Genomic DNA, 15,410 nt, shown 5'->3' with positions numbered 1-15,410 from the left:
CATGGCCTGGAATTGGGGTGCCAGGTGGGCAGTGTTTCACCTGATCCTGGTTGGGAGGAGAGGAGAGCTTGAACTGATAGCCTCCCCGGCTCTGGGCAAGCAAACACCCCATGTGTGGAAAACAAAATGAGATGCGTGCTTGTCAGCTCTGAACCCAGTGTCAGCCAGGGCTGGGCCTCACTGCCGCCTGCTCCCACCCAGGGGTGCTGTGCTCAGCTCCCTCCGCCCTCCTGGAGGACCCACAATGCCAGGGTGCCACCTACCCCTGCCCTGCGTGCCCAGGAGGCCCAGCCCCAGTGGCCCAGACCCGGCTTCCTCCAGCAGGCTCCTGGTGTGGGGAGGGGTCCTGGCAGCCCAGGAATAACTGAGGAGTGAGGGGCGGAGGCTGGAGCTGCCCCTGTTCACACCTATCGCTGCCCTCACCCTCACTCGCCTTACCATTGGACTTGGTAGCTTGGCACAGGCCTTGGGCAAAGCCCTTCAGGCCTGGAGACAGACGTGTTATGCCTCTGGAGAAATGAGCCTGGATGTCCACTGCTGACTTTTATTTTTTGCGGTACGTGGGCCTCTCCCGTTGCGGAGCACAGGCTCCGGACACACAACCTCAGCGGCCATGGCTCACGGGCCCAGCCGCTCCACAGCATGTGGGATCTTCCCGGACCGGGGCACGAACCCGTGTCCCCTGCATCGGCAGGCGGACTCTCGACCACCGCGCTGCCAGGGAAGCCCTGAGTTCTCTCTTAATTAGATTCTGATGGCAGCACGCCGGGCTGACTGGCTGCAGGTTCAGGTGCAGCTCTCCGTGGGCCCAGGTCTCTCGGTTGTAGTGCGGTTTGGCTTTTTCGGAGGCAGGAAATGCTTCTGACCTTCCTTCGGGAGCCGGGCAGGAGTCTGCTGCACGTGCATGAGCCTGCACACGTCTTCCTGTTGGTATCTATGTGTTTGTGCTTTCATGTGCAAATACGTGCGTGCCGGTTTTTGGAAAAGTCCGCAGATGAAGCACGTTGGGTGCCCCTTCCATCCCGCTGCCCCATCCGTTCGGCCATCTGCTCGTTGACGGCGGGCGTTGCGGGACTGCGGATCCGGCCTCAGGGTCTCATCTGTGATGGGGGTTGGTGGTTCCTCGGCTGGACTCTCCCAGCAAGGCCCCCCCCGGGGGGTGTCCTGTTGTAACCATGGGCTCGGCATGGGTCTGAGCCTTTAGGAAAGCTGAATGCAGGCTGGTGCAGGAAGATAACCACCCCTCACCCCCGACAGCGGTTTCTTTCCTTGAAGGAGAGCTTCTCTCTGGAAACGAGCTGCCGGCCAGCACTGCCAGGGCAGTGGGCAGTAGACTGCGGAGCAAAAGTCCAGAGACTTGGACGTTCTCCCCCTTGCCCTGCGCTGCACGGACTGAGCCCGGCTTTGTGGAGGCTGTGAGGGGTCCAGGCCTCTCCCCACATCCCAGGGCTGCCTGGCTGAGCCTCCAGCGCCCGGGCCTTCACCGGGGCACGGGAGGGGAGCCAAGGAAGGAGCAACAGAGACACTCCCCCAGGAGGCCCTAGTCTGAGCCCCCAGTCTGAGGGAGGAAATCGCTCCCTGACCTCTGAGAGTGCCCGGCCTGATAGGCGACCCCCTCCTCACCACTGGAGCGCCCAGTTTGAAGGAGATGAGGCACTCCTGCCCCAGAGGGAGCTGCAGCTTCTGCTCGAGCGGCCCCCCATCAGGGGTGAGCTGCGCGCTGGGACCCTGCCTCCCAAGAGCAGCCCGGGGCCCTTCCTCTGGGACCCTGCATTTTCCTGCCCACCCAGCCCATCCGTCAGGCCACCCCACCTGGACCGCAGAGCTCAGCCTGCAGGGACTGGCTCAGAAAAAGCCATTTCATCAGCCGTCTCACAGCCTTGCCCTCCACGGGGCCCCGTGTTCTCTTTTTTTGTTTTTTAATTTATTTATTTTTGGCTGCGTTGGGTCTTCGTTGCTGTGTGCGGGCTTTCTCCAGTTGCGGTGGGCGGGGGCTACTCTTCCTTGCGGTGTGCAGGCTTCTCACTGCGGTGGCTTCTCTTGTTGCAAAGCACGGGCTCTAGGCGCACAGGCTTCAGTAGTTGCAGCATGTGGGCTCAGTAGTTGTGGCGCGCGGACTCTAGAGCGCAGGCTCAGTAGTTGTGATGCATGGGCTTAGTGGCTCCGTGGCATGTGGGATCTTCCTAGACCAAGGCTCGAACCCTTGTCCCCTGCATTGGCAGGCGGGTTCTTAACCACTGCACCACCAGGGAAGCCTGGGCCCCGTGTTCTGATCGGGAGTGAGCACTGAGTTCATTGGCTTGGCTCCCCATGGAGAGCCCCCTGCCCCAGCTTCTTTATCTCGGTGGGAAACCTCCCGTGATTTGAACCGGGATGGAGTTGGGGTTGAGCCAGGGCTGGCGTGACAGCGGCAAAAGAAACCGAGTCCTTTTATTGCCACTTGTCACTGGCTAAGCCCACGCGAGGCCCAGAATTCCAGCCCGCTGCCACACAGCCCTCGAACTGAACTTCTTTCAAAGGTGAACCTGAACTTGTCACTTAACCAGGCTCAGCCCCCTCCCGCACTTGAATACAATCTAAACTCTTCGCTGTGCACTTCAGGGCTGCCGGGTGTGATCTGGCCCCTGACCCCCTCTCCCACCTCTGTCTTGCCACCGTGCTCCCCAACACTGACCACCTTTCTGTTTCTCAAACACGGCAAGGTCATTCCTGCCCCAGGGCTCTTGCACTTGCTGTACCCTTTGCCTGACATGCTCTCCCCTCCCCCATCCCACATCCCAGATCTGATTCCTTCACATTTTTATTGTCTCTGACAAATACTACCTCCTAGAGAGACTTTCTCTGGTCACCCAATCTTATTGGCACCCAGTATTTTTCCCAGTATTTTTCCCGTTGGGAGTAATCTTTATTTGTTTTAACTGTGTGGGCCCCTTGTTTATCTTGTTCATCACTATATTCCCAGCACCTAGACCCACGCCAGGAATATCGTAGGGGCTCAAGAACATCTGTTGGATGAATGAGGCCGTATTAGGAACTGGGTTTGTGCTAAGCTCTCCCTCACCCAGGAGTCCCTATAACTCTCATGACAACCTCCATCTACAAATGGGGAGACTGAGGCCCAGACCTGGGAAGTTATTGAGGAAATGAGGTTTCACCGCAGGCCTGATTCCACATTGATGTTCTGGCCAACACCTCCTGCTGTCCTGGGCTTCCACCCAAGATCTGCTCTTTATAGGAAAAAAAAAAAAAAAAGGAATATCAGACAATTGGAAAGGAGGAAAATCAGCAGGTACGGCCCTGGAATAATCCTCAGCGCGCAGGTTTCACCTCTCCTGCCCCTTCCCCTCCCCCAGTGTTGAATGTGGCCTTTTGCTTTTGTTTCTTTTTGCAATTACTGCTGTAACATTCACATTCTTCTGCGTTCACCACACAGTCTCTGTAAACATGACGTTGAATAGATGTAGGACAGTCCACCGGGTGGATGCACCAGAGTTACCTGACTGTCCCCAGTGCTTGGGCCTCTATCTAGCCTGGTGCGCTGGGGTTGTCGATGTTTAAGTAACACCTCCATGTCGTGGCTGGAATTCAAGCATCCATCCATTCGCTCTTTGACCAGATTTCACTGTGCTCTGGGCCCTATGCTGAACAGGGAGGGTGTTGACGGGCCTGAGGCTCAGGGTCTGTCCTTGGAGTTCATGGACTGGTGTGGGAGGCAGCCGAGCAGGGCCAGAGTGGAGTAGATGTTGTCGGGCTGGAATGTGGCAGGCAGAGGAAGTGGCCGGTGCAAGGGTGGCTGGAGTGGGCTTCACGGTTGAGGATGGTGAAAAGCTTTTCCCTGGAGGGCAGTGGGTGGTGCACACCGCAGACAGGCCATCTCGAGGGCAGAGGCGTGACCGCATAGCGCATCCTGAGCGCCCTCCAGGCCCAGGCTCTGCTCGGCCTGGAGCACAGGGAGCCTCCCAGGAGAGGTGGGAGTTGGGGCAGAGCTGGGGCCTGGAAAGCCCACTAAGGAGCTTAGACTTTCTCCGGCAGTAGATGGGAAGGCTGATGTCTATCTCCTCTCTTTGTAAGAGTTTTTTTTTTTTTTCTTAAATTAATTAATTAATTTATTTTTGGCTGTGTTGGGTCTCTGTTGCTGCACACGGGCTTTCTCTAGTTGCGGTGAGCGGGGGCCACTCTTCGTTGCTGTGTGCGGGCTTCTCATCGTGGTGGCTTCTCTTGTTGTGGAGCACGGGCTCTAGGCGCGCGGGCGTTAGTAGTTGTGGCTCGTGGGCTCTAGAGCGCAGACTCAGTAGTTGTGGCACACGGGCTTAGTTGCTATGCACCACGTGGGATCTTCCCGGACCAGGGCTCAAACCCGTGTCTCCCTGCATTGGCAGGCGGATTCTTAACCACTGTGTCACCAGGGAAGCCCTTTTTATTAAAGATCAAAATTTTATTTAAAACTGTAAAAAAAAAAAATCAAATAGCATGTAATGGTTTATCTGGAAAGGCCCTTCCTACTCCCCGTCTCCAGTCCTGCTTCCTGGAAGAAAATACTTTCACCTGTTCTGTTTTTAATCCACCGGCACTTTTCCTGTGACTCAGTTGTGTGCTCCACTGTTTCTGGGTTTATCAGTTTTTGGACATAATGTCTTGCCTCCCTGCAGTGAAGACGTGGGTTTGGCTCACACCACCACCTGCCTTCCCCGAGAGTTCTGTTCTGTTGGTGCCTTCAGACCTTTAGATAATATACGTAAGCTGTCACTTCCTCTTCCGTAGACTTGCAGCTCTGTCTTTCCCTTGCATCCCCGTCATGGTAGAGCCTGGTGTGCGCTTGTCTTGCCTTGCTCCACGTTCGGTGCTGTCACGTGGGTAGCTTGAGATGGGCCATGTTAGAAGTATTTACACCACGGGAATCAGCAGACACAACACACCAGGATTCCCCCCGCCCGTTGTTAAAATGTTTACTGACACAGCACTGCCGGGCTTCTGAGGTTTCTTCCCTCTGACTTGGGTTCAGGCAGAGGCCGGGTTAGCTTGGCTCCCAGAGGCTTGGCTGGCCGGCCCCGCCCAGCACTGACAGCCCTCCCTCTGTGCCACAGCAAAGCTTCGAGGCACACCAGGACGCGGCCGTGAGTGTGACACACATGGTCAAGGCGGGCAGCGGCGTCTGGATGGCCTTCTCCTCCGGCTCCTCCATCCGCCTCTTTCACACGGAGACGCTGGAGCATCTGCAGGAGATCAACATCGCCACCAGGACCACCTTCCTGCTGCCAGGTGAGGCTGCTGCTGGGCCGTCATGCCCTGTTGTCCTGGGCTGTGAAGGGAGGGAGCGAGCAGAGATCCGGGAAGCAGTTTCCACGGCCAGCCCAGCCCATCTCATTAACCCTTGAGGCAGCCTTTCGTCAGCCTTGAAAACTGGGCCTCCCAGAGGGGAAGCAGTGGGCTCAGGATTTGAACCCAGGCCTGTCCTTCCAAAGCCCTTCTGGCTGGCATCACAGCACAGCAGACGGGGGCTCGTGGGAAGTCAGGCTCTGAGCTCAAGGGACTCCCCCAAGTCAGGCGGCCGCTAAAAAGCCACGCTGGGCAGGAAGCCAGGCTCATCTATACCTCCCGCTCCTCAGGTTGACCAAAACCCCAATTCTGCCTCAAATCACCTTCAGAATAAGGCAAAGGGAAAGAGAGAAGGTCAACTAAGGGTCTCTTTCCTTAGAGGTTTCTATTTTTATTTTTTTTATTATTATTATTTTTTGCGGTACACGGGCCTGTCACCGCTGTGGCCTCTCCCGCTGCGGAGCACAGGCTCCGGACGCGCAGGCTCAGCGGCCATGGCTCACGGGCCCAGCCGCTCCACGGCATGTGGGATCTTCCCGGACCGGGGCACAAACCCGTGTCCCCTGCATTGGCAGGCGGACTCTCAACCACTGTGCCACCAGGGAAGCCCTCCTTAGAGGTTTTTAAAGAAAGGCAATTGTCCCCCTTAGTTTGCCTTCAGGTTTGGGGCAAGGGGAGGGTGAAGACCTTGGACATCGTCCCCTTGGGGCCCGTGCTTCCTCCTGCAGAGCTGTTTGTGAGACCCACGGAGAGGATTAAGATCTGAGCTCACCTAGCACCCCCGCTGCCACCCAGCATCTGCTGAGGCCTCCGTAGAATCGGCTCCAGGCATCTCCCCTACTGTCTGCTGCCCCAGTTGCTGCCCAGATCCCTGTGGGCTGTGCTGGGAGCCAGGGCAGACGTGTGCTCAGGGTCCATCCCTACCCCCAGTGGGCTTTAGAGCAGCCCTCAGGGCTAGCAGGCCTTTGCCTGTCTTGCCCTGACCCGGGGCTGGTCTGGGAGGGTGTGGGGAATGTCCTGTTCAAGCCCAGCCGACTGGGCTGGGTGCAGCAGCTGGGGGCACCGAAGGGCCCCAGGGCCGGGGAAACAGAGAGGCGTGGCAGGCTGAACCTGGAGCTGATAGTGAGAGGGGCTCGGCAGATGGACCATGGCAGAGGCTGGAAGCGACCAAGAGGGGTGGGGTGGGGGATGGTTACTAACAACAAGGTCAACAACAACAGCAATAGTACCAGTAGCTGCCAGCCTGCCAGGAGCCCTACGGTGAGCTAGGTCCCAAGGGCTTTACGTACAGGATCTCACTGTCCCCATTTTACAGATGCAGAAACTGAGGTTTGTTCATCAGGGTAAAGTGGCCAGAGGCAGGACAGGGAGTCACATGAGGTCAGACTCAGTTCAGAGTCCCACTGGGTGTAACAGGGGAAGAGGTGTTTTCAGAGGTGGCCGGAGTCCTGGCTTGGCCACTGTCGGGTCTTGGCAGGTCTCTTTGCTTCCTGGAGCCTCTGGTCCCTCTGTGGGATGGAAAGTGGCTCCTGGCTCAGGATAAATGGCGTCAGCCGTGAGAAAACGCCTTGCCTAGGTCTGGGGCATCCATGAGGAGAATGAACGGCTTCCTAACCTGCTCCTGGGGTCTGGGGTAGGGGCTTGGGGGACCTATGTTATGGGTCCTTCCTCGCTCCCTCCCTCCCTCCCTCCTTTCCTTCCTTTTTTTTAGCTTTAGTTTCATTGTCTTTCATAGTATTTATATATGAGGTAAATCTATTTTAACTACAGTAAAAGTTTCTCAGTATCACAGAAATATTTCCGCATTTATGCCGATAGCTAAGTTATTTCAAGCTAGTGGAACAGTGGCAGAAATAGATAATCTTATGGGCCTTTTGCATCTTCTCAGTCTATCTGTGGGGATGGTGGAGAGTAGAGAAAGAAGTTGATCACGCAGTCAGAGGCAGGCTTTGTGGACAGAGCCGCTGCAGGTGGAAACCCAGCAGGCTCCCGCTGCACAGCTCCGACCCCCTGTGGGTTTAAAATGCATTTTCACGGCCACTGTCTTGACTTGTTCTTTGCAGTTACCCTTAAAGAAGAAAGGACATTGGCTTTCGTGAGCAGGTAAACGGAGGCCCAGGAGGTTAAATACCTGGCCTCAGGTCACTCCGCCGAGGGGCCAGAGCCAGGACCCGAATCACAGCTCTCTCACTGGGCGGCCTCCCCCTTCCCGGGCCTCCGTTTCCCCATCTGTACAGCGAGGGCCGGAGATCTGAGTCGGAGCTCGTAGGGCAGACCAGAGCCCGGAGTTAGACAGGCCCTGCTGGGATCCTGGCTCTGCCGCCTTCCAGCTCTGTGACCAGGAGCAAATGGGGAGCCTCTCCCACCTTTCGTCCCCGCCTCTCAGGGCAGGTGTGGGCCTTACCTGAGGTGGTGAGGACAGCGGCCCACGGTCCCCGGCTCCAGTGCGTGATGGTGTCATCCACCATCGTTATCTTCATGGCAGTCCCTGCCCCTCATTGCACTGGTCCCCTTCGGCCGTGCATCACCCCCCAACCCTCCAGTCAGGGCCCCTCCCACCACATCGGCACAGACAGAAGCCACCTGTCCACTTGCCTGACCTCCCGGAGCTGGGCCCTGGACACGTCAGAGTGGAGGCTGAGCTTCCTGTGTTCAGGGCTTCCCGAAGGTCCCGAGGAGTTACTGTCCTGGGCCGCCTTCCCCCAGGCCTGACCTTTCCTAACACTGGGGAGCCCGGGCCCCTGCTGGCCGGGACACCGTGAGCCCGAGGAGCCAGCTCTGGGTGGAGGGGGGCATCAAATCCACCCTACACTGTGCCCTGGCAGAAGGACAGAGCAGGATTCTTAAATTCTTCATTAGAGATATTTTTAAAAGGCTTTTAGGTATTTTTTCTTCCCCCATCCCACCAAATGAAATAATTGTGTAATTACTAATAAATTTGTTCCTCCTCTAAGTGCGGATATGTTTTAAGGGCATGTTAAAAATTCATCACGCTTCCTTTCCCCGACCCCTTTCCTCCACTCGCGTCCCCAACTGGAATTAATGCATTTTTGAACCTAAACTCCCTCCTCCTCTTAACTAGACAGGTCATTAATAAAATGTTCTCTGAGAGCCTGAGCTTTTTAAAGTTATATCTCCAGATAGATGGCTTGGGTGAGTTGAACACTGCTGCATTAAGTCTCTGTGATAAAATATTTATCCACCATTAGACTTCCTTTTTTCCTTTCGTTCTGTTTGTGAAGGGCCTTGTTCTTTTCCTCGAGGCAGAGTGGGAGGAGGAAGGGCCTCGGAATGAGGTCTGCAGATGAAGTCATTTCTCCATTCCGCCATCTCTTTTGGTTTCTCGCTGCCTTCCTTTCGTTTGCCAGGTTTCTGCAGTCCAGTGGGGGCCGAGGGGAGGCAGGGGCATCAGGAAATGATCTCCTGCTGGTCCTGAGGCCCCAGGGGCCCTGGAAAAGGAGGGGAGGCATGTGAGATGGAACATTTGCCACTGCTCCCTCTCTTGGCTTTTATTATTTTTGTGTGTTTCTGGCTCTGATGGAGCTGATCCCAAGACACTAGGTCCTTTTAATAATCACAAATATTGTCCTAATAGCCTCCATTTTTTGATTATATATTATGGGCCAAGAGCTGTGCTCAACTGTGTGTATATATTATACTGCGTGTATAGACATATATATTTATATACATACTCCCTGTGTATATATACATATATAATATTGCTAATAATCATAAAATCGAGCAAGGGACATTTGTGATACTCATTGAACAATGAGAGACAGTGGCTTGTTTATTCACGCAGCTGGTAAGTGACAGCAACACCTGTGTCCTTACTCACTTCTCTGCTTTCATTCATTCATTCTCTCATTCACTCATTTACTCACAGGTCCTTTTAAAACATATTTATTGAGGTACAGTTGATTTACAATATAAGTTTCCGGCGTACAACCTAGTGATTCACAATTTTTAAAGGTTTTACCCCATTTATAGTTGCTGTGACATATTGGCTGTATTCCGTGTGTTGTACGATATATCCCTGTAGCATATTTATTTTATATCTGGTAGTTAGTACCTTCTAATCCCCTTCCTCTGTCCTGCCCCACCCCCGGTCCCTCTCCCTACTGGAAACCACTAGTTTGTTCTCTAGATCTGAACTCACAGGTCCTTTTCGAGTGTCTACCGTGAACCAGGGTATTCGGCCAGGAGCTGGGGAATCAACTTTGAGACACAGATAAGCTGCTGCCCTCAGGAAGCTTACATTTGGGAAGGCAAACAGTAACTGAGCAAAGGGAGAAATAGAGGAATTACAGACCTTGAGCAGAGCCAAGAAGAGAAGATAGGTGGTGACGTGAGAGGCTCGCAGACCGAGCCTCCTGCACTTTCTGATTTCGTGAGGGCTGGAATCACCCACGGCTGGGCTGTCCTCTGAGGCTGTCCTAGTGGTTGGGAGCCTACACTCTCTGAATTGATGAGGATGTGGGGAAGAGTCCCAGCTCCCCCAAACCCAGATACTGCTTGTGAAATAGCCCCTGACAAACTGGCTTTTTTCCCACTGTAGCTTCCATTTCCACATTGAATCAACACTAGGAATAAGACTCGCTGAGTTTGCATGACGTCGCCAGACTCCTATATCCCGCTGCCTGCTGACAGCTCCACTTGGGTATCTAATGTGCATCTCAAACGACATCCAGTATTGAACTTGGACTTCTACTCCAAGCCTGCTCCTCCTTTGTCTCGGTCCCCAGCACTGCCATGCACCCAGCTGCTTGAGACAAAAAACTCTGAGCTGTCCTTGATTCCTCTCCCCTCCCCGCTCCCCGTCAGTCTGTCAGCAGGTCTGTCTCTAACCTGTTGGTTTCTCACCATCTCCCTGCCACCACCGTGTCTCAGATGCCACCATCCCTGCCTTGCTGGTCTCCTTGCTCCCCCCATCACCCCTGTCCTCCATCTCATTGCAGCTAACATGCTCCTCTAAAATCCGGGGGCATCACTCCCCTGCTTAGACCTGCCAGTGGCACCGCATCACGCTCGGAATGAACAGTCAAAGCCCTAGCCCTGGCCCATCCACTCTTCTGACCCTCCCCCCGTTGTCTCGCAGAGCCCTCATCCCCAAGCTGCGCTGGCTCAGTCCTCCACAGACCGCGAGCTCATCTCGTCACAGGGCCTTTGCACGTGCCGCCTCCAGGGCTTTTGCTTGGGTCTTGGCGTGGCTGCCGCCTCCTTGTCATTGGATGCAGCCTCCCCATCCCCCCAGGAAGCAGAGGAAGGCACAAAACCCCGGCATCCTCCCACCCGCTCTCTGCCTCACTGCCCCGTTCACTCCTCTGCCTAGGAGCTATATTCCTTGTTTCTGTTTGCTTTTCCTCTTTCCCCTCCCAGGGCTGCATTAGTACAGTAGCTACCATTAAAATTAAAATTAAAAGAAATTACAAACTCAGCCCCTCAGTCCCACTCGCCACATTTCAAGTGTCAGTAGCCATATGTGGCTAATGGTTACCGAATTGGACAGTGTGGTAGAGAGCCTTTCCATTATTGTAGAAAGTTCTAGAATGTTTGCTCCTTAGGAGCAGAACTTTGTGTGCGTGGTTCCCCCTGTGCCTCCAGCACCGAGTGCAGCGTCCTGCGTACAGTAGGTCCTGGGGATGTGCTGGGGTGCCGAGAGAATGGATGGGTGATGGTATAGACCAGTGTGTTAGGAAATGCTGTGTGACCCCCAAGATAGTAACCTTCCTTCTGGGGTGACCATGGAGCCACACCATTCTGCTCTGAGATTCTGCTCTGCAGAGGAAGCCCATACACCTACAGGTACGGAACTCAAGTAATTTGCTCGAGTAGAGAGGCAGTGAAAGCATCAGGCTGTAAGAAGCGGCAGGCCTGAGCTCTGCTCCTCCCCACTCCCCACCCCGCACTCATCAGCTGGGTGACCTCTTTGGACCTTAATATCCTTGTCTGGAAAATGGGCACAGCATCTGGGTCTTGCGTACCTCTCAGCTGTCGCAAGGCTTATGTCAGGCTAGGGCAGGTATACGAAGTGCTTTGGAAACTGCAAAGCAGTATTTCTCAAAGTGTGGTCCCAGGCCCAGCAGCATCGGTATCCTGGGAACTTGCTGGAAATGCAGTTTTGGGGCTCACCTCTGGGGTTGGCCCCTCAGTTATCAGCCCTCCTGGTGGTGCTGATGCATGCCCAGCTTGAGAACCCCCTGTTCTAAGCATCACTTCACGTCATGGCATGACTTTGAATTTGAGGAGAGAATAATCTTGTCCTTGGGCAGAAGAATTCAGGCCAGAAGTGAGACGGCCCTTTGGAGGGGCAGGAGTGGGCTCCCAGCCCCTCCGTCATGCCCATTCCCGTTGACCGGAATTGTTAGCAACGGAACAGCAGCGAGGATGGCAGACGGCCCCTACCTGTGAGTGCCATGTACCAGCCACTGGATTATGTAATTTACAATCATTGGCTCATTTACTCCTCAGGACAAGGCTTTGAAATATCATCATTGTCGCCTTTTGCAAGCGAGGGAACCATGCCACAGACAGGTTTTGTTTCTGGCCCCGGGACATGGAGCCAGGAAGTAGCAGAGCTGGGGTTTGAACCCAGCGCCTGGCCCCGCAGCCGTGCTCGCAGTCACCACGCTGTGCAGCCCGTACTGTGCTTCCTCCCTGTGAAGAGCAGGGGGACCCGCCTTCCCTGCTATTGCTATTCTCACTAAAAGGAACAGACAGCCCCGGGGATAGCCGGATAAGAACTGATCTGGACTGACATCAGAAACATGCTAGCGCCTGGCGCTGAGTGCCCGTTTCACTGCTGGGACCAGGGGCTGCAGGGTACACTGCCCTCGCCAAAGGAAGGGCCCATGTGGGCAAGATGTTAAGCCCGGGCTGGAAACCAAGGGGCTGCAACAGACTGCCAACTCACCTGGACCCCTCCCCATGCATCCCGTCTGCGCCATCTGCTTCACCCTCAAACCCCCACTTTCCCAGGCCTCCCTTCACTCCCCAGCTGGCCAGCTGTGTCCCTGGCATGGGCGGCCCTTAGTGCACACCTTGTGCCAAGATAAGCCAGCCATGCTCACGTGGGCCAGTACCGTGGCCTTCCCTCATAGCATCCTCAAGGAAGCCCCACTTTACAGAGGAGGAAACTGAGGCTGCGTCGGGGGAGCCCTCAGCTGGGGGACCCAGGGGCCAGACCCCAGCCGGGTTAGCCTCCCAAGCCCCAGATCATAATCACAACCCTGTCTAGCTTCTTGCTTATCTCAGGAGAGGAGCCCAGACTGTGCCATTTTCTCACCTGCCGTGGCCCCCATCCACTGCCCCCCCCCCCCCCCCCCCCCCCGCCAAGAGGATGTACCGCTCATGCTGGCTTCTCCCTCTGCAGGCCAGAAGCACCTGTGTGTCACCAGCCTCCTCATCTGCCAGGGTCTGCTCTGGGTGGGCACTGACCAGGGTGTCATTGTCCTGCTGCCTGTGCCTCGGCTGGAAGGCATCCCTAAGATCACAGGTGAGGCTCTGGGAGCCAGTGCTGCAGGGCCCCGGGGAGTCAGCCACCTACGGCCAGGGAAGGGTGGCTTTTGTGCCCAGATGTTTGCGCTCTCTTCTGATATGGGGGTGGGGGTCCATTCTCTAACGTCCTCTGTCATCGCAGGTGGCACTGTGGCTCAGTGGAGTTAAGTCACCTTGGCCTTGCAGTCTCCTTCTGAGTCTTCCTTCTGAGTCTCCATTACCTAACCTAGCAATAGGCACAGTAGGCGTATTGGCCAGATGGTCTGGGGATTGGCTGAGACACCTGACTCATGGTAGAGGATCTGCTGGGCCCCTTCTGCCCCCTCCCCACAGCAGCTTCAAAGAGTCCAGGCTCCAGTGGTAGAAGTAACTGAGGGCTCCTGGGTCTGGGGATCCATGTGCAGCTGTGTTTGCATGGATTAGAGGGAGGGCTGCCCTGACTGTGGCACTGGGGTCCAGGATCAGGGAAGACCCCAGAGCTCTGGGCCCCTCTCTGCCTCTGTCCTGAGGGTGATGACGAAGTGGCCTCTTTCAGCTGCTGCCGGAGGGCAGGGCTGAGTGCAGTGGGAGGGAGAAGTCCTGAGGGACCAGCCCCAGGTGGAGCTCAACCTCTCTGCCAAAGAAGACTCTCTTCCTAAATTGTAAGATTTCCCATTTTCATGATTTTATCACATAGGTCAATCTGTTCATCCCAGGCTTGGTCCTGGGGTTGCAGGGATGCATTGGGCAGAGACCCTGCCCCCAAATGCTGAGAGTCTGGTAGGGGCAGCTTGTAGTCAGGGTAGCAGGTGCTATGATGGCAGGTGTCCTGGAATCTGCAGGGCATAGAGACAGGAGTGATCATTTCTTCATGGTTGAAGGCAAGAAGGGTGCCCTGTGGAGGAGCTGAGCTGGGCTTCAAGGCTGAGCTAGAGTTAGGCGGATGGGAAAGGCTCTCTAGGCAGAGGCAATGGCTTGGGCAACAGCACAGAGATGTGAGGATGGCTCAGGCAGGGAGCTGCAGGTGCTTTCACACCGAGGTTCCCCATGTGGTTTGTAAAGTCATTCGTGTTCCCCTGCTCCAGTTCTCCAAAGAAAGTAACCCTGGAGCATTGAGAGCCCTCCCCCAGACCCATGGCCTTCTGGGAAGATAACAACGTAGATTGCAGTAACCAAAAAAAAAAACAAAAAAACCAGAAACAAACCCCAGAAATTCTCCAAGAGACCTGTTGGGTCTTTAAAACTCTGGGCCTTTGGGCCCCTTCTCTCTGCCCTCTTCCTGCAGGGAAAGGCATGGTCTCGCTCAACGGTCACTGTGGGCCTGTGGCCTTTTTGGCCGTGGCCTCCAGCATCTTGGCCCCCGATATCCTGCGGAGTGACCAGGAGGAGGCCGAGGGGCCGCAAGCCGAGGAGGACAAGCCAGACGGTCAGGCTCACGAGCCAGCACCCGTGCCTGCGAGCCACGTGGGCCGCGAGCTGACCCGCAAGAAGGGCATCCTTCTGCAGTACCGCCTGCGTTCTACTGCCCACCTCCCGGGCCCGCTGCTCTCCGTGCGGGAGCCGGAGCCCATGGACGGCTCAGCCCTGGAGCACAGTGAGGAGGACGGCTCCATCTACGAGATGGCTGATGACCCCGACGTCTGGGTGCGCAGCCGGCCCTGTGCCCGGGACGCCCACCGCAAGGAGATCTGCTCGGTGGCCATCATCTCCGGAGGGCAGGGCTACCGCAGCTTCGGCGGCGCCCCGGGCGGCAGTGGGAAACCAGCCCTGTGTGGGGAGACGGACAGCGCCCTCCTCATCTGGCAGGTGCCCTTGACGCTATAGCCCCCACCCAGGCCGCACAGCCAAGCCAGGTTCTCGGCCTGCTGTGGACCCTCCCAGCGGTCCAGGGTCCCCAGGGAGCACTGGGTGGCAGTGCCTTCCAGGGACCTGCACGGCGCCATGCGGACGGGCCTGGAACTCTGGTAACTACCTGAGCAGGGCAGAGGAAAACCTCTTCCTTTTTAAGAAAAAAAAAAAAAAATTCAGAGTGTTTAGGGGAGTGGTTTGGGTTTGGGGAGAGGGAGGACACCTCTGGAGAAGATGGCGTTCTTTTTAAAAGCAAAAAACACAAAACCTCACAATTGCCTGGCAAGCCCAGTGCCTCTTGTCCAGGCCCGAGCGGGGCTCAGGGGCGGCCACGCACCCTTCCTGGAAGGGCGCGTGTGTGTGAGTGTATGAGAGTGTGTGAGCCGGTGTGTGAATATATATAAATACGTATATATGGTGTACATTATATGTGTATAAAGTCTGTACATATTGGAGCTCTGGGAGATGCTGGAATAAAAGGCAAGAATAACGTCAGTCCTTGGATTGAGGGTTGTTTTTTTGTTTTGTTTTGTTGTTTCGAGATGTGATGGGCGAAGAGACAGAGCAGCTGTCACTGGATAGGGGTTGTTCTGGAACCAGCAGGAAGGATCCAGGCCAGGCACCGCGAGAACAGGCCCTAGAACTGTGCTGTCCGGTGCAGTCGCCGTTGGTCACATGTAGCTGTTTAATTTTTTAATTAATTAAAATGAAATAAAATCACAGATTCAATTGTTCAGTCCCATTAGCCACATTTCTAGTGTGGCTCAAGG

The 15,410-nt window shown here is 55.5% G+C and overlaps 1 protein-coding gene across 10 annotated transcripts in view; it reads left to right on the top strand.

Moving 5' to 3' along the window:
- Positions 1–15,135, top strand: part of ARHGEF10L (Rho guanine nucleotide exchange factor 10 like) — a 161,747-nt gene extending 146,612 nt beyond the window's left edge. For all 10 annotated transcript variants that reach the window (XM_073795244.1, XM_033842426.2, XM_033842433.2 and 7 more), the window contains 3 exons: positions 5,085–5,259; positions 12,689–12,811; positions 14,078–15,135. In XM_073795244.1, coding sequence (XP_073651345.1) covers positions 5,085–5,259; positions 12,689–12,811; positions 14,078–14,616 — 837 coding nt within the window. In that variant the 3' untranslated portion in view covers positions 14,617–15,135. The remainder of the gene's footprint in view (positions 1–5,084; positions 5,260–12,688; positions 12,812–14,077) is intronic.
- The last annotated feature ends 275 nt before the right edge of the window (positions 15,136–15,410 follow it).

This window comes from Tursiops truncatus, chromosome 1 (genome assembly GCF_011762595.2).
Source record: "Tursiops truncatus isolate mTurTru1 chromosome 1, mTurTru1.mat.Y, whole genome shotgun sequence".
Classification (NCBI taxonomy): domain Eukaryota; kingdom Metazoa; phylum Chordata; class Mammalia; order Artiodactyla; family Delphinidae; genus Tursiops; species Tursiops truncatus.
This window is presented reverse-complemented; position numbering and strand designations above follow the sequence as displayed.